This window comes from Pangasianodon hypophthalmus, chromosome 25, assembly GCF_027358585.1.
Source record: "Pangasianodon hypophthalmus isolate fPanHyp1 chromosome 25, fPanHyp1.pri, whole genome shotgun sequence".
NCBI classification, from domain to species: Eukaryota; Metazoa; Chordata; class Actinopteri; order Siluriformes; family Pangasiidae; genus Pangasianodon; species Pangasianodon hypophthalmus.
The window spans coordinates 9,930,847-9,955,227 of NC_069734.1; the positions used below are offsets into that span (position 1 = coordinate 9,930,847).

The 24,381-nt window shown below is 40.1% G+C and overlaps 1 protein-coding gene across 9 annotated transcripts in view; it reads right to left on the reverse strand.

Moving 5' to 3' along the window:
- brsk2b (BR serine/threonine kinase 2b) overlaps positions 1 to 23,882 on the reverse strand; it is a 153,746-nt gene extending 129,864 nt beyond the window's left edge. For 6 of the 9 annotated variants that reach the window (XM_053229330.1, XM_026937608.3, XM_026937610.3 and 3 more), the window contains exon 1: positions 23,674 to 23,882. In XM_053229330.1, coding sequence (XP_053085305.1) covers positions 23,674 to 23,767 — 94 coding nt within the window. In that variant the 5' untranslated portion in view covers positions 23,768 to 23,882. The remainder of the gene's footprint in view (positions 1 to 23,673) is intronic. The other 3 variants (XM_026937614.3, XM_026937613.3, XM_026937611.3) reach the window with 1 other exon arrangement.
- Positions 23,883 to 24,381: the final 499 nt, after the last annotated feature.

The window sequence follows — 24,381 nt, forward strand, 5'->3', positions numbered from 1 at the left end:
CTTGAACATCTCACTCTAGCTAGGTTCAGGTGGAGTAACTCAAGCAGGCCAAGCAGTAGATTAAGAATAACTGCACAACTTTGCATAATGAAATGTATATATTCTTTTTTTACTTTTCAGAGAGCCTGGATTAATATCTGATCTTTAAAACGGGCAAAAATGTGTTTCAATGCAGTCAGCCTTTGGCAAGGAAAAAGATGAGAAGCAAATCGGGGAGAAATAATTAAGTAAATCCCGAAATACTTATCGGCAAGAGAGGGTGGATAGGCATCAGCAGAAAAGTAATTTCACCGTTCCCGATTGTGCACGGAGCCTGCTGAGGGGTGACCACGTGTTAAATACTTCCTCTCCTTCAGTCAGCAATTTCCTACATACTCGGGCCCATGGGTGCAGCAATGACCTTGTGCGTGGGAACAGATGAGCGTGTGCAGACTGGGATCGAAGGAGGCACTATTATCCCCTTTCCTCACCTAAAGGCTCTGTGTGATCTTGTGCTTTATCAAACTTTCAGCACCCTCTTCCTCTCTGCTGCTTCAGTTTTAAACCTCAAAGTATAAAAGTGGATCATTTGTTCAGCAAAGGGTATTGGTGGTGGTCCTTCTGCTCAGAAAGTGTTAACAGTATTCAGTGTGCAATTTTTTTTCTACTGACCTGCTTAAAAAATAGGAAATATGCTGCAGGGACAACACAAGCGATCATTATAAACACAGTTCCAAAATGAATGTATTTGATGATCTGACATTTAATAGGTTCTCATTAGTATTTCCAATATTGCATTGAAGAGAAAAGGCCACAGTAACCTAATGTTTTTGACCCCAGAGGACATGACAGAGCGAGTTTGGATGAGGCAGAAAGGTCCAACTGTCAACTCTTATAACAGCTGGGACTTTGATGAGCTTAGCCTATTGGCAGGGGTGACCTGAAGTGTAGTCAGTGACGTACAAGATTTTACGCACAGATATATGTTGTATATAGGTCTAGAAAACCAATTATCATCATCGCAAACTTCACAGGAACTACCACTCACTGATGTAGTACTCAAATGCTAGACATGGGTTTAAGCCAGGTTAACACTGTATAGCCCAATTTTGCTGTCACAGAAAAAAAAACACAAGCATTCTTTGGTCATGAGTTGTGACATGGAGGTCTAAGAACACATAACGTGACCTGGTCACTGGTGGCCAATTTAGTGAATCAGATATGCATTGCCCTATACATAATTAAGTAGTGCTACAGATCAAAGTCCTTTTCCCCCACATTATCCACCCTCAATGGATGTCCTGTACCCTCAAACATGCTGCACGCTGTGTAACATCTCACAGCAGCACTGATCGTCCATAGATGGGGAACAGCAGTGCTATTATACATCTCTGAATGATGTTATGCACAAGAGAAGGAGAAAACCCCAATGTGACAGGCTTCCATTGTTCTCATTGCTGTAAACAACACATATGTACCAAAGAAAGGCAAGCCATAGAAGTGCTGTGAAGTCACATATTAACCCATTAAACTTTTACATTCCTCACTTGTGTAACTACGTACCTTTCCTATAGCTCCTGAATAAATACATAGTTAAAGATGTATAGACAATAGTACACTATGGATAACAAAGCAGCAATCTGTTTGTGCCATGTGGATGCACTATAGCTCCTATGCATAAGGTGGGCTTGGGGAATTCAGCATGGAAACCAAAGCTCCAACAAAAGCAAGATATATCTTAGCTATGCAAGCCACAGAAGTCATAATCATAATGCATTTAAAGCCACAAACAAAGCCAAGAGTGTAGCAATACCAATTCCCAAAAGCAACACTGCTGTAACCCCATAAGCCCCGCAAGAAAAGCTCTTCCACAAGCCCTAAGGCTAGTGATAGACATTTGTGGCAGGTGCATTACTGACGCTATATGAATACAGATTTATACAGAGTGAATATAGATTTGTGACAGTCATTCCCATTTCCTCAAACCAGGAATCAGCAATTCAGCAGCCCACAGGCTGTAAGCTACCGATGAGGGAGCATTTCCCATTTCCCAAGAAAAGTAATACTGCTGCTGCTTTATGAAAGCGTGCAAGCACTGCCAGATAAACATACCAAATCGAGCCAATACCAGCATCCCTCTGAGACAGTCACTGTGTCGCCCACGTCAGCCATCACAGCCATGGCTAAGTGGCGTTGTTGTTGATGTTTTTCTCTGTCGTGAAAAATCAATGAGTCCTGACAATCTCTCTCTTTATTTTTGGTGTCACTGAGCATTCGCCATGAAATGACTCCATTCTTCACAGAGAACGGTGAAAGTGTGTGAGCAACAGCCATAGACAACCTCTGTAAAACGCCCTCGTTCTTCAGTAAGTGCTTGCTCTTGGGTGTTTTATGCCTTTCTCTCTGAGTTTCAAACAATATTATTACGTCTTCTTTTCCACTTGCGGCCAAGTTTTGATCCACATGGCAGGTAGACCAAAAGATCCAAAGAGAGGTGAGCTGCCCTCAGAATATAATCAAAACAACAGAGTATGATAGAACATCAGGGTTTAATGGGTTGAGTTGTGATTGAGGAGAAGAGTACATACACACTGACGTCTGTCAAAGCCAGAAGCTGAACTTTCTGCTTTAACACCACACCAATTTGTCAAAATGAGCATTTCCTTCCAGAATCAAACTCCCATGCAGATTTATAGAGGATTTGGATAGTTTTTCCTGCTGTGTGATGTATTGCTTGCTCTATCTTATCATTTTGATCTATTGCTAGATCACTTTTCATCCAGTATATTTGTTAGTCATATACAGAGAGACAACTTTTGTTTTTAGGGTTTTTTCTGGCAAGTTGATCCACATTCATGTGAAGTGTCATTTTGAAGTCCTGTTGTAGCTTATAGGAGTGTATAGTTTATTGTGTGACATATCTCTAGCTGAGATTGTTCTGAATCTTGGGATATAATTTTTAATATACTGTCAAAAATGACAAAACAAAAACGGTATGCGAAATGACATAAATTCCAGAGACCCGTGGATAGTCTCCCCTCTTTCATTCTTTCCTCTTGTAACATAATATTAGCTGTTTTTCTTGTATTTCCTGGCAAATAAGCCTCAGTCTTTAGAAAGGTAGAGTCTAGAAGGTTAATTAACCGAGGTGAACAACTGTGTTTTTTTTTCTGAAGCCCATTTGATATCTCACTCAACAGTGCTTCAAGCATGAACACACACTCAGCTAATAGAAAATGAGAAGAGACTTTTTACTGATGGACTGATACACAATTATCACTACATCACTGTTTTTATTGTTCCCACACCAACCATTTTGTGTAATTACCTTTAAGCTGACTCGCTGTCGGTTTGACACATAAAAACCCTTTGGGAAATTTCTATCCCGCTTCTAACAAAGAAACAGGATTGTAAAGGAATAACGAAAACAATTTTCAGTATTTATCTCAAAAGTATGTTTTCTGAAACTAATATAATATTAAATTACAGCTCTAATATACAGTATATGATTCACAAACTTAGAACTGTTGAGCTTTCCTAGACTTCCCTGTACATTAATATTAAATAGTAAGCAGTCTGCTAGTTGACATGAGAGAATGCCCTGAATTCCATTTGAAGGAGTGTTTAGTTGCATATCCATGCTTAAAATCTGGACCATTTCTTCAGAAATATCCCTATACTGCATTTTTTATACTGTTCGGGGAGCTGTGTGATGGCAGGACAAAGAGCGATGGGGGAAGGGAGGCAGAAGCACACACAGCAATCAGCGCCTCGGCTAATCTGCTTTAATCCGAAACTGAGTTTAAAAGAACAATAGAGGGAAGGCGGAGAGAAAAAGACAGAGAGAACTCTTTCTGTCACTTAAAAAGATCAGAGTGAAGGAAATGAGAACAAAAGTTAAAAGTTCTTGACTGCTATATCAACATGTTCACCCTTTTTTCGCTTTTGCTTTGAGACAAATTGACAAATTTGGACACACAAACGGAAGTCCGCCTGAAACTATCTGTTGTCCCGCCGTTTTCTGTTATAAATGGGACGACATAATGCTTTAGCACTGAGTTATCTTTTATTAAATGATGCTCCATAATGGACATATACATGAATCCTGCTTTACGGGTTTTTCTTCTCCCTAAAGGAAGCAGCACGATGAGGAGGAGAATCGATGCTAAAAATACAGTCCTGCTCAACTATGAGTCACATGCAGCCACGCTCTCTCTAGCCAAACACACAAAAGAGAGGTGGGAGAGATGGAGAGAGAGTGGGGGGAGGCAGTTAGAGAAAGACAGAGATAGAGGATTTTTTTTTTTTTACGCCATTTATCCGGGTCTCGTGAAATTTGGGATGACATCCAAACCTGGAGGCAAATCGCAATGACGTAATCTGTAATTGTTACCCGTTCTCCATTTGCATTCGATTACGGTTGAAACACAGCCAATTATGAAGCGACAGCCACACGATCTACACCCTGGATGGGGGGATGAGATAGAGAGGAATGCAAAAATGCACAAACAACACAGAGATAGAGCAAGAGAGGTAATAATTTTACTCAAAATCAGTTGAACTGTTTCCAGAATGTGCATAACGCTATTGGCAGACAAAGAAAGACAACTATGTGTAATAATTTATGCAGCTAGTATTACTGAATAGTCCGCTAATGAGGTTTTAACTGCTGCTCAAATATGAAATAATAATATTCAGGCTCATTTGTTGCCCTTTTTAATGATTGGAAAGAAGCCATCAATAATTTATAGAGATGGAAATTGAGTTATATATAACTGAACAGAGATGAAGTTGAGATGAAGTGTACATATAAAAGAGCCAGACTGGTATTTCAGCTGACCAATAAAGGAAGGCTTTATGGAATTATCAGCATTGGTGGCATTCAATAAAGCATCGATCATGTCTGTTATACAGAAAATCCTCATCCATGAAAGTAAGGCTGTTTAGAGCCACCATCAACCAACACCGGCTGGAAGGCGCATCATCATTATCAGGCATCAAACTCGCAATCACTTCAAGATCTCTTGGACAATCATGCTACCCAGGAGTGTCCAGACTTTAAATCTGCTCTTGTTAGAGAGTCCAGAGTTGTATTTTAGCTCAGGTTGTATTTACTTGATTTGCATTATAAGTGAATTGGGTGATAAAGTAGTGTCGCACTGTTGCCTTACAGCTCCAAGGTCCACTTTTCAATCCTGTGTGTTTGGAGTATCATATGTTCTCCACATGTCAGTCTGGGTTTCCTCTGGGTTCTCTGGTTTCCTCCCAAAAACATGCCAGTAGGTGGATTGGCTACTCTAAATTGCCCCTAGGTGTGAACGAGTGTGTGACTGTATGTGTGCATGGTGTCCTGCAATGGACTTCTATACCATCCAGGGTGTAATCCCACCTCACACCCAGTGTTCCTGGGATAGACTCCAAACCACGACAAAGCAATGAAGATGAATGAATGAATCAATGAATAAGTACATATATTTGTAAGTGAGAGCATGAGTAGTGAGAATTATAGTAGTTATAAGTAGATCAATATATTAACTAGCTGTATGTAAGTGTGTCTATTTACCAAAATGAAGTGCAGCAATGGTAAAGAGACAAGTAAACCTATTTCCAGCTAGATTTGCTCATGGATTTGCTGCCACTAAGGAGTAAACTGGATTGGATGAGCAGCATTATTGACTCATTAGTGACTTGTGTTGATGAACATTCCCGCATAGGATTTCTCAGTGGTTGATTGGAGGTTGAGTGCTGTTGAATTCTTGTTTCTGATTGGTCAGAAAGTGTTGATTAATTTCTACAACAGCAGCTCTGACAGTAGTACTGGCTACAAGGCAAATCACCGGTATATATTAATGCATGCCTTTTAATAGTTATTGTTTCTATAGTAACAGCTGATTCACAGGGATTTGTATGGCAGACAAGCCACATAATATAAGACTAATAATAAACTGGTTAAAAATTGTCATGTTATTTAAAAATGTATACTCGTTGAATCATTGAGATGTTTATTTAACAGGTGTCAGTACTTTGTAATAGTTAGTAAGTTTTCCATCACAGGAAAGTCTTCAGGACTTTGCACTTCCTGGTTTCTCAGTAACACGACCATCTGCATCGTTTTGTCTTATTTACTTCAAGAGGGAGAAATATAAATTGAAATGGAACCACTGTCAAATTGCTGTGGTATAAGAGCAATAAAACAGTTCAGGGTGTGCTGCTGTGGGAAAATAATCAATCAGGTTGATAACGCATCATACCAACCCATCGTTGATTATTTTCCTATAACAGCACGGCACATGTTTAACACCTAATGCTAATGGTTTTGTTGAGCTGCTTTTACTAGTGGCTTTTGAATTACAGTGTTTTTATTTTAAGGCAGTTGTGCATTTCTCTATGCTATCATCTACATAAGGTTTTTTTTCTTTGTCAAATACATGGTTCACCACTGATGTACACTGTAAAATTACTACATAAAACACAAAGCCCATTATCAGCTGTGTAAGCAAAATGTTTCTAAAGCTGTAGGGGGTGGAACCAGCTGATATTCATAATTAGTGGATGTTGAAGGCGTAAAATTCATTCTATGGTCAGCTGCTGTACAGTGATACAGGGATACAGTGATGCAGTAATCTGAGGTCCGCTGCCGGAGGCTGTGTGTGTTATTGGAGCTTCTCTCCCTGCTGCGCACATCATGCAGCCCTGCGCCCTTGAATGTTTCTGGCCCTGAGCCGCTGGCACGGTGACCCCGACCAATCCGTAGCGTCTGCTGTGTGTCTCCATGTGCTCGTTGCTCAGTGGGGCCCACAGCGGAAACGATGGTTTACAGTCAAACGTGTTTACTCATTGACTACAGCTTAACGCAGAACAAGATTTATCACTCAATTTATGTGCAAATGCATTCGTGTGCATGCATGAATGCATGTGGAAGTGTACAAACAGGTGTGGGTTGGGGTCTGTGTGTATACGTGTCCAAGATATCAGAGGTATGGTCATGTACTGGTAGGTTTGACTGCATTCATACTCAGACAGCCATCTGTTCGAGTCAGGACTCTAATCCCTGAACCCCCTCATCTGGTGTGACCCTCAGCCGAAGGGCAACGTGACCAGCTTTCGCTTATTTACTCAGCATCTCAAAGCAGATGTCTGTGAAGGTTTTTAGGCATCCAGACGATTTAAATTATCTAGTAGTAGTACTTAGTCATAGTCTGTATTATAATATATTAAAATTTTATATGAAGCAAGGTACAGCTATACGGAAGAGCATACAATATTGCTACTGAACAGCAGCTAGTTCAACCCCAGCAAGTTTTTTAAATTATACCGAAAAAACAAAATAACCCGCAGCCGTTACAATCTAAATGCAATCTAGCAGCATTATGGCAGGTGATAATTGCAAAGCTAACCTTATATCATCTAACAACTCCTCATTACACTGAATTATACACTGACCGACTACTGGATTAGAAAATTACACACAGCAAATAATAAGCTAGCTGCAACATGGCAACCATCCTGACCTCATTACTGCACTTAATATGACACAATCAGAATCAGCTACGCTAAAAAAAATGGCGGGTGGCTAAAGGAAAGCTAACAAACAACAACAAAAAAACCCAACAAGCTCTCTACAGAGTGAGAGCCTGGTGTATAACTGCTGGATAATTCTCTCAGAAGACACAGATGAGAGTGAAACATGCCTGTCTGGACTTTCAATCTCCACACACACACACTTACACACCCACTCTGTCTCATTCTGAAAGCCTCTAGATAAACACACAGTAGGGCTGTCAAAATTTCACAGTTCAAATAGTCTTCAAGTTTTCATAATATTGAGGTATTCCAAGCCTAAACATCCACATTCAACTAATTTAGAGCCTGCGTTCTATTTTTTTTGCCTCAAATAAGTATCAAAAGATGCGTTTCCTAAATATATATGATTTATATTTTATTTTTATACATTCGTATACCACAGCATGGTTGAACTCTCAAATCTGATTGATCATAAGGTGTGTATTACTTTACGTATAACAGACAGTAGTTCTGGCTGTAACATGAGCGATAACTTTATGCACTCGATCTAATACGTTATTGTTTCTACCGTTTCTATAGTAACAGCTCATACATGGATGCTCCACGTAAGTTAAAACTAAATGTGTTGTTTAAGAAAAGAAAACTGTATACATTTATTTAACATTTATGGAAGGAGTCTCTAGTGTCAGCGCTTTCAGTCTTTATTCGGTCCTTTATTAAGTTTCCCAGCACGGGAAAGTCTTCAGAACAGATGAGTTTACGCTTCAGTAAAAAGACAAGCTGCATTTTCTGATGGAAAAAGAGAAAAGGAGATGCTGGTGAGGAACTGTTTATCACGGCTATAACGTAAGTGATAACAGGAACAAACTTGTCTTACTAACGTTCCATAACATTAAATTTAACAATAAAGAGTTAAAATGTGCAACGTGTTTTTCATTAATAAGTCACCTTTAAGTCACCTTTATTTATATAGCACATTTAGAAGACAATGAGTCTTATTAATAAATTACACATTGGCATAAGTGTAATAACACACTCCAGACCGTGCAGTTATACAAAAATAATCCACGTCAGGGCTCGTGCCGCGCCGGGTCGTATTATTTTCATATAACCACACGGTCAGTTGTGTTAATCCTTAGGTAATTAAAAATTGACTTTCTACTTAATTATAGGAAATAAACAAGCATCTATACATTCAAAACTATACACTATTCACTATATAGTGCACTAGTTTACCCACATCGCAGTTTGTACAGAGTAGCGCACCATTTGATCACTGAAAGTGATTTATACGTAGTTTCTAACAAGCATTTATTTGAGTCTTGAGACCTGAGGGAGATTCGCAATTGGCGTTTTACTAGGCATGTAGTGCACTATGTGTGTTCTACAATGCTGTACCTTATACACTGTACATACCTAATGAATCAGATGTCACCTCAAAAATGATTCCTGCATGAAGATAAGTTAAAATGCCTGCTTTTACAAGAATATCAATGACGAGAAAACATTACTAGGTAGAGGTGGACAAATCACGTTCACAAAAGCAAAAGTTTTCATTTGGTATGTATGTTTAAACTTTAATGCGCTTCCCGATACACCTCGATGCTGTAAATACAGCACGTGTTTCTGAATCGCAACACCTGATGCACTACACACATCATCTGAGACACGATCTGGTAGAACATCTCTACTAGGAGGATTAATTATCATTAATGATCATTTCAGATCATTTCAGGAACACAGTTATGAGGAAACATAAAACTGTCATATAACTCTCCTTGTGGTTAAACATATTGAGAGAAAGCATATTATTCCATACAGAAAACATATTATGCCAGAATCTAACAAAATTTTTTCTACTTATGCAAGGACAGAACTCATAGAGCTCATAGTCTAAATGTTCACCAGTTACTTTGTGACTTTTTGTCAAGGTCACAAATACAATATGGCACCTCGAAAACTTTATCAAGAGAGGATAAGGACTATGGCTACACAGTCACCTCTTCCCAGAGAATTCATATACTCGTTCAGTTCTGTATGCAAGCTAGCTGGCCATATGTCATTACATTCCATTAGCTACCACTTTTTAGCCTGTCAGTGTGGTTTCCTGGCAAAAAAAAAAAAAAAAACAGCATAGGACTGGGCAGCACACTGGAGCTTCCATTTGCAAGGATGTCGACTAGCTAACATATTTATAAATGTCCACCCCTTGCTGTGAGTGCAAATTTTAAAGGCATTTGAAAGAATCTTAAAACACACCACTGAAGCATGTCCCTGTGGTTACACACTGATTTGTTGATGGCTTCAGCACAAATTTTCCTTCTAACACAAAATGTGCCTGCAAAAAAGCTTCAGATCTACAAGGATGACTTTATTTTTTAAATATACTAAGCAATCCAATTATGGATTCTTCCCAGACGTCTGATCATGACACTGTTCAACAGCCACTTCAAACATACACATAAAGAACAGAACATTCGACATACTCTATGTAAACACACACACACACACACACGCACATACACATACACACACACACACACACACACACAGTCAATTCTGTAACCATAGTGATTTGAGGCAAATGCAGGAAGTACATGACACATATAATGCACTGAAATCAAGGCCTTTTTTTCTGCCTCATATAGCTGCCAGAAAAACACAATGGCTTTCACAGAGCACTCGATAGCTAATGCAGAGAGCTGATTTACTAGGAAAGCAGGAGGAGGAGGCGTAACAGCTGGTAAAGACAGAAACATACAGGTACATAGTCATGGTATTCTCAAGGATTATGATATGACAGTTAGGATGAAACTAAAGAAGCCATAGTCATTCATTCCACACACTGGAGAAATGTGATCCTTATGTTCTGTTCAGTTCCCATCCGATTTACTTCTTTTGCTCAAAGCAATACTCCAACATTTTCAACTTTCCCTCTAACCACTGCATCTGTAGCACATGAGCGATTACCACTTACATTGTGAAACAACATTGTTTCGTTGTGCTGAGAAGAAGAACAAAAAAACCCGTTTACTCAAACCTCATTTATAATGTAAGTCTAAGGGCAGTTGCTGAATTCCCTAAATTAAAGTTTGAAATGACTATATTAAAAGACTATATTACACAAATTTACAGTTAGAACCACAATCACAATCCATAACCGTAAAGATCCTGTGCAGCTGTTCTTTCTAAAGTGCTTTCCACACCCATGAATGTACATTTCCACGCATGTAAAACGTAGTGAGAACTCTGAGAACTTGGGCTGAAGCTCTGTGAAGTTTCTGCTTTGCATTAAATATCCTAACCAACCATGAAAGACTTATGGGTAGGTGCTGAATTGCAGGAAAGAGATGGGGAGGTAGTGGGGGCAGAAACTTCATCATTAGTTGAGAAAGAGAGAGAGATTGGAAATTAAAGGATGTTAACTAGGAAGAAGGTGAAGCTTCAGGCGTGGTCTTCGGTTACTTCATAACTCCATCCATTCTTCATACTTCCAACTTCAGCACTTGAGCAATACAGTAAAAAGTAAGTCCAGTTACTTAGACTTTCCTGAAAGTTTTGCTGTATTTGTGCGTATTTCCATACGTTAACACATAACCACAAACTCAAGCTTCCAGGTGGTTTCATCTCAAAAAGGAGGAATTATACAGATATTTTTGAAGAAATCATGTAAACGCTCTACAAAAATATGTTGCACATGACATGTTTATTGGGTTCTTTTCCCAGTAAAGTTGAATGTGTTGAAATTATTGCTAGTAATCAACATGTGGTACAGATGCACTACCTAGAGCCTGGGCTGAAAAGCACTGGAGTAATCCTTTATTCAGGAACAATACTAATGAATCTTATTTATGTAAAATATATCATTAAGACTTGGGTGTCTAATTATATAAATGTTTTTATACTGCTATTGTTCTAGAAATGTTAAAAAAATAAAACAATTTGATAAAAGGTAATAAATGCATGTTATTTTTGACACTGTAGGATAAGACTTTTAAAATAGTTCAATAAAACAAGTTCATCAAAATCTTGGTGAGTTTGCTCACTGGGCTGCTAAGTACCTAATGTGTGTGTGTGTGCGTGTGTGTGTGTTTGTGTGTGCGTGCAGGTTTTCTTGCTGCAGGCTTCCTGATGAGAGGCTGTGTGTCTGGGTGATGCTGTTGCCATGCTGAGCCAGGCAGCGCCCGCCCAGGCCAGATGTGCCCAGCACAAGCCCTTCGCTGTCGCCACGGATACGCAGCCGGCAACCGTTGCTGTGGTGTAATGCAGCATTGCTGCTTTGGACTCCATCAGCTGAGCTCGGGAACACAGCCCAGTTAGATTAGAGGGACTCCGCAAGCACACACACATTCGCACACACATACGCACACACACACACACCTACTCCACTCGCTCTACTCTATCTATTCCTTCAAATGTGTGACCTGCCGTTGTTGTTGGTAAAGTGGAAATAATGGCAGTTTTTCTCCTCACCTCCCTAATCTGATTATACCACACGACTGGACGCCTCAGCCAAGGCTAAAGGATGCAGAGGTTCACACAGGCTTCTCACACACACACACAAACACAAGCAGTCAGCAGGCCATCTGTGTGTGCTCTGTGAGGTGTGAGGACAATGACAGTGCCGAAAGATCACAGTTCTGATGGAACCCGAGGCAATGCATTGCTGTGTGCGCTAGCTTAGCTTCATAACCTGCTTTGACTAAGGGTAAATAAAAAAGCATGTGGCTATTAGATTACGGAATAAAATACTATAACGGTATATAAGTTCATTTTACTGGCTATAAATATACCGATTACATGCCGACTATATAAATGACTATATACTATAGTGCATAAAGTTTTGCCTGAGACAAAGGATATTAATTCTCCATCTGTTTCACAGAGCTGCCTGCTGCAGCCACGAATGAGCCAGAACTGATTCAGGAACAGCTCCACATCACCTCAGAATTTAGACAGTTAAAATCCAGTTCAGTTCAGATTCAGTTGCTATTCACTTCTCACAGTGTCATAATTAATTTAAATTTTACATGCCTCCTTCAACCTCCTCTTTCGTCTAGGCAGCTATGAATTAACACCAGTCTCCTTCAAGTTTCTTTTCCTATAAACTAACATGTTTATGTTATAGTATATATGCCTACGTGATAGAATTTGTAGCTATATGATTATAAAAAGCCAAGGTATGCATGAACTGACAAATTTAGATATGCTAGTAATAATAATATTAGTAGTACAGTATATACTATTATATACTGTACTAGTATAAACTAGTATATATTAGTATATACAACGTGATCTATATGATAGGTAATCTGATAAAATGGCCAAAAAAATGCAGATGAGTACGCAAGCTAACAAACGAAGTGTGCCTAATAAAGTGATCAGTGAGTGAACATACAAATATGAAGGCTGAAGGCTGTTTTTTTTTTTACTTTAAATTATTAAGAGCTATAAATATTATATATCATTCCAGTCTCATGTTTCTTTTGTCTTATGAAGCTGTTTGTAGTAAATAAATTACCTACTGAGGGAATATTAGCAAAAGTACTAAAGTGCAAAATTAAGAATTTAAGAGAGAGCTAAATGTGCCATGTAATAATCCAAATGCTCTACAACGCAATAGACGGTTTAAAAATCACAGTGATGTCCGTCTGTAAGAAACTAATGATCAGCCACCCTTAAGTCGTCAAAATGATGGGATCTATGTTGGGATTATAGCTGAGAATTTTCTTTAAGGACAGAATCTGAACAGAAATCGAATGTGTAAAAGTGGGAATTTCCCTAATACAGAACTAATCCCATCCAAACATTTTGTCGTACATGTTGAATGCTTTTGAAAACTTGCTTGATGCATACAAAACCTGGTTCAAAGAAACAGACTAAATGTCTTCATCTGCAGTGAACCATTTCATAGTGCCGTGCAACAGAAAATCTCTTCTTGAGAATCTGTTACTATTCCTTTATATTTCACTTTCCGCTTCAGCAGGCGTGATTTATACACCATCCACCACGTTTGTCATATGAAAGTCTGTCAGAAAATAGAAACCTCACATCTCTGCCTCACAAAATTGAATTCAGTGTCTGTAAATGGTGTCATACACTGACCAAACAGCAAGGATGCAGCAGAGCTCGGCTGCCTTCAGATCCTTTTTCTCAGATCACATTGCTGCTGCCTCGGCCAAGATCTTCATCCAGCGGAAGTTCCCTCAGACCTCTGCTGGCCACGTGACACCCTTAGTAATGGATAATCTGTGATTGAAGCTGACTAAAAGGACACTCGTTTGGTTATCTAACCCCCTCTTGGTCCCTCAGGTTGCACAGGTCACATGGAAATGAAGAGTTGGTGCTCTCGTGTCTTTAACAATGCTGAGTATATTCAGGAAAAAGAAAAAGTCAATACTGCAGCAGGATCATTACTCTGCAGACGTAATTATCAAAGCCTTCCTTCTACCATCCATGCAAGTCAATTAAATCTCTCATCACTCCATTAAAACTGTAACTCACCCGAATACAAAGTGTTTATAGTTTTCATTAACGAAGAAGAAAAGATGAAGGGTTATTTCATCAGCTCTGGCCCACGAAAAACAATTCAGAGATGATGAAAAGAAATTCCTTCAGCTTTAGCCCTCCAGAAAAGATTCAACATGATACAAAGGTAGTATGTTAAACAAGCACTCAAAGATGTCCTAAGAATTTATGAAAATATAAAGAACTAATATTTGTGGCTCCAAGAAGATGTCTAAGTGATAATTTAATCAAATCCTGTCATTCACTTGACCATGAACAAAACTGGCGTAACCCCCGTTACGTTCTTCTCAACAATTAAACCGTCATCTCTCTCCCTTTACTTAGGTACATATGTTATACATTTCATGAGCGCACCAAAGATAACGTTGCTCAAAGGCTATAATTTGGGCCTAGTTTAGAAAAATGCTTAATTTGTGATTAAAAAAAATCAGCCCCAGTAGCGCAGGTTCTAACTCACTTTGCTTCTTGTTAATGTCATCACTGCATAATAGCAGGGGAGATGGATGGGCATGCGGCTCTGCTGGTCTGTGCTATGTGATGGATTTTTAAAGGGCAGACCGGCCTGATAGATCTCTCCGGAGAACAGAAGTAACAGGCCTTAAAAGTTCTCATCGCCTCGATGGCTGAATTCCTCATTATGGCCATATTAGCAGTAAGCGATGGAAGGAATTAAAGAAGGAAAGCAACAGCAAAACAGGTGAAAAGCTAAAAAAAATAACAGGTTTGCACAAACATAAAAAGAAAATTGAGCCTGGAGGAAAAGGATGTCAAAGGTCTTCTTTAAATAGCATGAAATGTTATATGTATTAAGTAGTAAGGCTTGAGTGAACCGTCAGACATACTGTTCACACTTGTTCTAAACCCTAAGCATTCAAATCACTGGCACGTACCCAACTGACATCTTGACCATTCAAATCTCTCAGCATCTGAAATGCCTTCAGATATCTGCTATTCTTGGTTCTTCTTTCAAAGTCTACTGCCGTATCAAGGAATCTTGTAGGCTTCAGCAGAGCAAAACGTGACAATTAAAGAACAATAAAAGCACCTTATTTGATTTCGTACCCTTCATTCTGACAGACATTCTGACTAGTGTGAGCCATCAAATCATTCCATATGAAATTACCTCCGTACTGCAGATATCAGACCGTAATAAGTCTGATCACTAATTTGGCCTTTGGAGACAATGTTCAGAAGGGATGAGGGAGATCCACTCTAATACCTCGGGTAGAGAGGCTCCGGTTTGATCAATAGCGGCCGAGGAAGCGCTCGACACAGACTTACACAGCACACGTGGAGAAAAGTGGGTGGTTGCTATGGAAACGCCCAACATGCCTTTTGCCGAAGAGCATGAGATGTGTATAGCGGACACGTTATTGCTGGCTGTTTCTTGTCAACCCAGCCAAAAGCTGGGTGGAACACTTAAATACACGTTTCATCATAAACCCCAAGTCTGCTAAGTCAAAGTGAGAGAGTACACTATCATGTGTATGAGAAGCAACAAGTTTTACAAAATATGTTTAATTATCTGAGCCAAGCTTTCCAAAAGCATCATGAAGTTAAGATAACCAGGCTAGAGAGTGTGTACAGTGTCATTCTGGGAAACTCAGACCTATGAACTATATGATCTCTTAACTCATATCTCACAAGACCATCATAATCTTTTGCTTGCAAATCGGTAATAAAGTTCAACTTGTTTGTAATGTTACAAAGGTTACAGTTAGGGTCGAAGGTAGGATTAAGTTCACCAATCAGAACAGTGAGGGTAAATAAAATGATACATCTATGAAAGTCTGTAAAAACTTTCTCTTTTCTGAGCTAATGTGTCTAGCCCTATGGCTAATCTCTGGTCTAATGAGCTGCCTTCAGCTAAATAATTTACACAAATGCACATGATTGGATAAGCCACATTAGAGGATCTGCTACAGACACTGTGCTGGCTCATGTATAGAAAAGTAGAGTTGCTGAACGACAGCTAGTTTGTTTTTTTTTCATACGGTACATTTATCGGCTTTGCTACAGTATTTTTTCGAGTACTTGGTTTGGTCCCCTGTTGGGTCCACATTTGTACCCTCTCAAATCTTAGGAAATTTTATAATTCTGTCCATCAGACACAAGCTCCATGATAGTCTGAAAAACTAGGCAATGGGAAATAATGGTTGGGAAACAATCATAATTTGAGATCTACATTTGAGATCTACACTTTAAACATTTGGCATTCGCTTTAGGTTCTTCTCCACCACAATGTGTCTTAAAAATGTTTTGTTAGCTCTTGGCTGCCTCCTTTACAATCATTTCATCTCACCCTTCATTATCCCTTATCTCCATTTTTATCTCCTAGCCATAAGTAAAAGCACCCTGGTCTCTTCCCCGTCTCTGAATAGAGCCTGAGCCACCAGGCATAGGACTAATGACCAGCCATCATGGCCCTGCACAGCCCCAGCCATCTGGAGAGGAGGATATACCCCCTCCAGTTCCTTTCCCAATCAATCACGCATGCAAAATGACACAGAATGTCATTCCATTCATACAGTAGAAGAACAGTTATTAATGTATTCATCTGGCACACGTTAAGTGAATACATTAATATATAAATATTATTTCTCAAATGACGGCTCAGTAGCCTCAAGGCTTTTATAGCTGGGGCTTGCTGGAAGACTGTAAGGCTTCACTTCAACTGTGTGAGAACTGGTGTGTGTATATGTTGTTCTGTTTCTCTCCTCAGTGACAGTGGCTTGTCCCTTAGACTTTATTTCACACTTTCACCCCCCATCTGGCCCTTTGCTCCCAGATCAAGCAAAGCACTTTCCCCAGGCTGAGTGCTTCTCCTAATTAAACCCCAAATAAGCCCATCTGTTGAGCAATTGACCACAGCCAGTGCTCTGGTTTTATTAGGAACGCAATATTTAGCTTCCAGGACGCTCATGATGGATGGATGCATACGGCTCTATATAAAGCTGCATGATTAATACTCTATTTTTGGCTTGAGATGCCACTCTGGCTCTGCAAGACCGATCATGGTAATGCTTGTCATGAGATTTTAAAACAAGCAGTCGCACAGGACGTGTTGAAAATCAATATACAGCTGTCCTGACGGGCTCTTTGAGTCCATCCTCGGTGACGTAATCCCAAGGGGTCAGTTAATGGAGAGGATATCCCACAAAGCAGCTGTGGTGGCGCAGAGAGGACTGGGATGGAGCGTTGGAGATAGAATGGACAACACCGTGGAGGGGCAGCATGATGAGCTGTTGGGTTTTGCTGTGTTTCTGTGATAAAGAAAAAAACCATAGAGGCGGCAGCAGGTCTTATAGAGGGGGGAGGGAGGACCAGAGGAGGCTAACACGGAGACAATACCATTGAGACCAGCCATCAGGAACACGCAACAGCCACTCAACAGTAGGAAAGAAACAAAGAGCAGCTGTTCTGGAAAAAAAAATATTTTAAAAATACAGAGAACAATCTTACATTTATGACTGTAGTGTTGTGTTACTTTGTCAGATCTCAAGTCCACCTGTACAGCTCAGAGGGTAGCATCTTCATCTGTGAAGCTGATAGCGAACAAACCTTGTAACTGAATTAAATTCATCTCTGTTTCATATTTTAAATCTACTGACTCTTATATATTTTATATGCAATACTAATAATCCAAAAACTAAATTTCCGACAATTTAGACTATTGATGATTTCTTATAACCAGAATACATTCAGATTCAGAATTTAAGTTGAAATCGCCAGTGTTTTGTGCTGAATCGAGGATTTTCTGAATGTTAGCAGGCGAAGTGGGTTTCAAAGCCAGGCTGTTGCTGTCTCCCTGTGATCTCCAAGACAGAAAGCATGGTCATTGTGAGAAGAGCCTTGTGGGAAGGGGGTGCAACCATGACAACCAGCCACTGTTACCCAGCACTCTACAAACGAGAGCCAATTGAACGCTGGGAAAAAAAAGAAGACTTCAACCCCCTCGGATAGAAACACACAGACAAATTGTTCTGAAAGTCAGCGCGGCAAGACAGTCAGCCGCTGACACTTCACACGGGCTGAAAGACAAAGCTTTCTTTGTGGTAGAGCAGAAAATGTACATTAGCAGCTTTTTCACAAATTTCTATATCAGTGAGAAGAATGTTATTATGGCAGTACTCATGCACTTGAAATTTTCTATTTTAAAATGGAGATTTTCTCAGTACTTTTATAAATATGGACTCACAGAACACTACGTGTTTGCTTGGGAATATCTTAGCAGATGACCTGGAAACATTTAGCCACAGCACATTTGCTAAACTAGCTAGCTAACTTTGCAAAATGTTAGTATTGAACAAAATTTTTTTATGGTATATTTTGACAGGATTGGCTACTGTTAAATAAATCACAATAAATCAAGATTTCCAATAATGAAATGCCACTAAATAGCCAGCTAGCTATTAGGAATAGCAGAAATCACAGATTTGTACAGTTTTTGTTAGATGTTTCTAGACAACTTTAGTAGTTTCACAAACATTAAAAACATATTAAACAACTTATTATTCATTGTTCGTTATTATACGTAAATTGTTTTTGTGTTATAAGTCGACATATTTAAGGAAAACCCAGACTAAGGACGTAGAGCTCCATGTTGACGTCTTCATGACGCAGTCATTAAGCAAGTCTTTTTTTATATTTTGTCCTTTTTTTTCCCCGAAATAGTTATATATAAGGAGGCCAGAGGATCTCCCCAAGCCCTGCATGATCACTCTGCTTCACGCACTGCGGCTGTTTATGGAAGTCTGCCAGTAGCTCTTTACAGGTGCTGTACATCAGCGCCTCTCTTCTAGCATACGTTCCCTGGCTCAGGAGTGGAACGTACATAGTTTGATTATGTCCCTGTCATGCCGGGAAGTGTTTTGGAGGCCTGCAGGTTTCACAGGGCATCACGTGAAGCCCCGACCCGGCACTCTGCCTCCATCTGTGGGCCTGAGAGGCTGCGTGGCTCGGCTTCTTCCCTGCTTCATTAGAGAGCCAGCCTTGGGAGGCCTAGCTGAAGGAGCGAGTGGGGTAGGAAAGAGAAGAAATAAGACAGAGTAAAGAGGAGAGGGGAAATCTAAAGGAAGAGAGTAACATGGTTTAATATGATGATATGGTGTCTTCAGGTTGTATAGATTAATTAAGTACAGTGAGTAAAGGAAAGAAATGCAGGCTTGTACGTTCAATTCGATTCAGAGGAAGGAGAGAGTGAAATTAAACAGAAGCGTTGCTTTATTCCCACAGTGGTCCTGCTTTAGCACTGAGAACTCTCGCTTACACCCCCACCTCCCTCCTGCGCCCTCATCCATCTCGTCCCCTCCCCCAAACACTTGCTTTCTCTGTACGAGTCTCTTTCGTGACATATGGACGATCCTCTGTGGTGGCGGTTCCATTTATTGTGCAGCGTTACTCTCAGCAGCTATGCCAACGGATGCAGAATGCACTAAAATCCCTGCCGCTAACCAGCCAGAGGCCTCCAGCTACAGTAAGATTCATTTAGAGATGACGAGTTTCAATCGGCACTAAACTAATGTATTCAGCCAAGTCCCACACTGGCTCAGCCTTTTCTTGTGCAATATGTAAGAATAAAACACGACAGAGCGTGTTGTTATAGTACAACAATCACTGGCGGCCCAATGCGAAACATAGTCATTTTTACTACCCCAAATTCATTATTTTCCAATAACTGCATGTCCCAAAGTGTTTTATTCCCCTTATACTCCAGCAATTTGTCAACAATTGAATCTTTCATTTATTTTTGAACCACACGTTGTGCTTTTTGTCCATTTATAGTTAGATTTAATGTTGTGGAAGATCCACGAGGCAAGTCAGTTTTTGTTATCACTTACTATAAACAGTTGGTCCCTCAACAGTCTCTGTTTTTTCCTCGTTCTTTAAGTTAATAAGACAAAAAAAAAACGCAGCTTGTCATGTTTCTGAGAAACCAGCAAGTACAAAGTGCTCTGTCCTGAAGACTCTCCAGTGGCAGAAAACTTACTGACTGTTACAAAGCAGTTACACCTCAGACTCCTTACATAAATGTGAAATAAATCTTACAGAAAACGTCGCCAACTCAACAATTACAGGATGTCTCTATTTTTGTTAAAATAGCATATTTTTAATCTGTTTATTTCTAGCTTTAGATTATGTAGAGCATCCGCCATACAGCTCCATGTGAATTAGTTGTTACTATAAGAATAATGTAGGAATAATACAGGAATAAGGATAATCAACACCTTCCGACCAATCAGATTCAAGAATTAAACAGTACAGGGGTATAAATCTAGTTTAACTGTATGTCTCGGATATCATTAACATCTTAAATATGGTGTGTTAATGCAAGCAGGATACACCATGCAAGATATTAGGGGAGACATATTACAGAGTAATTAATCATTCCTTTCTTTAGGGTTACAATGCGCTCCTGTACTTCTGAGGCCATAGCTAACTCACAGATTAGAAACCAGACTTACCCCCAATAAAGATGCTAAGTTGAATATCAGTAGTAGTATTAGCACATTAACACATTGCTTACATATCTTGCAGTCAACCTAAGCCATGCTCACATCATTTTTATGTAAAACACTACAGCACCATAGTCTCTGCACCAGTCTGTCAGACCTTCATAGCAACAGCTGACTGATTCGAGGATTATGTATGGACTTTGGTCTGAGCATGTAGGCGGATGTATGCAGCTTAAATCCTTCCTAACTTCCTAACACTCAACCACAGAGGACAAGCCCAGTCACCCAACTCTGACTGCACTCAATCAACTCCAAGCAAGACGAGGCCATTGGTCATTCAGGGCTTCATAACACACTGAGCACCAAATGAATTGTAGCAAGATCAATAGCTGTACACTTGTAGAAAAAAAACAACAACTATACACTTGTTAGAAAACAATGTTCCATCTAACACCCTTGGTTAGCAAACCAAAATATTGTGTACCCTGAAAATATCTTATTATTTTCTCAGTATTTTGATGATATGACTTGTTTTGAATCTCTCCGAGTTCTCCTCCATATCACCACGTTGCTGTTGCCTCCACTGGCTACCTGTAGCAGCCCACATCAGATTTAAAGCACTAATGCTTGCCAACAAAGACAAAAATGGATCTACCTGAAGGTACTTATCACACCCTGATCTGCACTACACTGCTTCTGTGCGTCTAGCATAGCTCGATTTGACCCACCTCTCCTCAAGGTACAAGGACTATATGCTTCAGGACTTCTCTGTTCTGGCACCAAGGTGGTGGAATGACTCCCATGGCTGTCGAAAACAGCTGAGTCACTGACTATCTGCAAATGAACACTAAAGACCTACCTCTTCACCAACCACTTAAATAGGCACTATTTAAAGGAAAAAACAACTCATTTTGTCCTGTTTTTGTTGCTGTACCAACTCATCATATTACCTCCTCACTACCAGGGCTTTAGGATGATAGTATTATTAGATCCTGACCTATTTGTACTAGCATGATCATTTGTGCTTGACAGAGACTATAAAGCATTTCTGTACATCACTCTGCATAAGGATGTATGCTAAATGCTGTACACGTAAATTATATTTTTTGCCATATTGCACACTTCTACAGGTTAAATCTACCATCCTACAGGGGATGTCTCTCAAAGACGTTGATCCCCATTAGAAAGAGAGAACTGTTAACCATCCAAAGAGCCCTTAATATAAAAAAAGGTATTTTGCACAGAACATTTTTTTGTACAATCACATATCATCAAATCACGCAAATACTCTTACAATTGTACAATGTGAAATAAACCTAATACTCTAGATGGTTCCTTGCTGGGGCGAACCCTTAGTTATCTTAAGAACCTTTGAAGAATGCTTAAAAATGATATGGCTGGCAATTTAATAAACTGATGAACATGGAATTTGTCACAGTTTTCTCTGTATGACATCCCCAATCCACTATGTAAGGAATAAAGCATGACAGGAAATGCTGTTATAGGAAAATGATAGAGTAGTAAAGAACAACATGTCATACAATTCTCTAGTTATGTTTATCTTATGTTCTAAAATGTTCATGAAAGCAGTTAGTTCCTGTCACTAATGTTACAGCAGCTATAAACAGTCGTTCCCATACCAGGCTCTCGTTTCTCCTCTCTTGAAGTTAATAAGACAAAAATGCAATTCGTCTTAACATTACCAAGAAACCACAAAGCCCTCAGTCCTGAAGACTCTCCTGTGTCAGAAAACTTTACAGCTTGACTGCACTGACACTGGAGACTCCTTCCATAAATGTTAATATAAACATCTCTTCATAGAAAACTTCACCACAGCAACAATCACACACGTTTTTATATCTGTTCATGTGGATCATCCACCATACAAGTCCCTAAACAAGTTTTTACTACAGAAACAATAATGTGTTAGAATGAGTGCATTAATATAAACCTTGAAGCTGTAAGTATTGTCAGAGCTGCTGCTAAAGAAAATGAATCAACACAGTCTGACCAGTCAACATAACACTGTGCAACATATTATTGTGGTATATTTGACACTATATGTTTTTCATGTCAGCACTACTACCAACCAACTTCTATCTTACTCACAGTAATTAGCAGATTGGGCATTGAAATCTATTTTTTGTACCAACTTCTAAATATTGCAATATGGATCATGGATTATGAGATTCATTCATTCATCTTCAGTAATAGCTTCATCCTGGTCAGGGTCATGGTGGATCCAGAGCCTATCCCAGGGACACTAGCGTGAGGCAGGAATACACCCTGGATATGACACCAGTCTATCACAGGGAACCGTGCACACACACTCACACACGTAGGGCCAATTTATAGTCATCAATCCACCTACTGCCATGTTTTTTGGGGGGAAATTGGACAGAACCTGACAAACTGCATTCAGATGCTGGGAGAAAGTGAAAATCCACTGAGACAGTAGCTCAAGCTCAGGGTCGAACCAGGGACCACAGAGGTGTGAGGTGGAAATGCTACCCATTACACCACCTGCTTGGATAGCTTTGTTTTTGCTTTTAACAGGTCTTGAGCAGCTTTTAAAGTTAACACACGATATACTGCCTGAAGCAAATTAAAGCCACAGCACAAACGCACTAAAATGTCCTTTTTCAGTTTGAGATTCTTCGGTTTGGTGTTGCAGGTGACCAGTAGGGGGCGCTCTGTTACGCAGCGCATGATGAACAAGCGCTGCTTCAGGATACCTGATCTGTCCAAGCGCAGGACGCACACACACACACACACACACCATTCAGTCCATACCGTTTTATCTCAAATCACATTTTATTCCAGTGCCAGCTGCAGTCGCGTGTGGCGCAAAATCCGGATTTAACGCTTTAACCAGATGGAATAAGCTGGAGAGCAGACAGATGAAGTGACAAATGCAGAGAGCAACTTCAATAAATGTCTCGTAATATAGACAACCAAATGTCAGCACGATGCAACTGAGTGCAAAAGTATAGTAGAGATTACAGATCTGTCCAAACTGTCCAACTGTACTGTCACTATGTGGAATGAGACACAGCCCTGCCGGTGCGTGATGCTCACAGCTGAGGATGGGCATCAGTGCAGCGCGTGCAGAAAGCAACTAACACACACACACACGCAGAGAGAGAGAGAGAGAGAGAGAGAGAGAGAGGCACAAAAGCGCACGGACCTGTCTGTCCTTTGCCCAGCGTCTTCTCCAGCCGGTAGGGTCCCACGTAGGACGCATGCTGCGCGCTGCTCTCTTTCCCCGGTAAAGAGGACATTTTGGCTTTAGAGTGAAAAAGGAGCGATGCTTCAGCGATCAGCTGCGAGTCCGCTATGTGGGGCTTTCTCAAGGCCAGTAGGAGCAACTCCTTCCCCGCCCAGCTCTCTCTCTCTCTCTCTCTCTCTCTCTCTCTCTCTCTCTGGTGTGTGCTGCGCTTCCTCTCTCCGCCTGCAGATGGCGCAAGAGAGCAAACACGCGCTCATGGGTTGCCAGATTGGTAGTTTCCATTGTAATAGTTTTCCATTATATGGCCATCTGTGAAATGAAATCTGGACACCTGACCATGACACCCATACCATCAAGGGCAGATTTAGTGATTTGGAGACCCTAGGCAAAATATAGGAATACGGCTCTATTCAGTTGCACACATTTACCTCGATATTCCACTACAGCATGAGGCGGGGTTGGGGGAGGGAGCGTGCATTGATGCTTCTGAAATAACGGCGATAAGAATCATTTCAGTGTTTTAACATCAGTATTAGTGTTATTTATCATCAATAATTACAATATAAATAATTTGCATTTTTAAGAGTCCTAGGCTTCTATGGGCCCAAGACAGTCTCCTACCTTTGCCTAGTGCTAAGTCTGCCCTTGCATTCCATATGTGGTTCT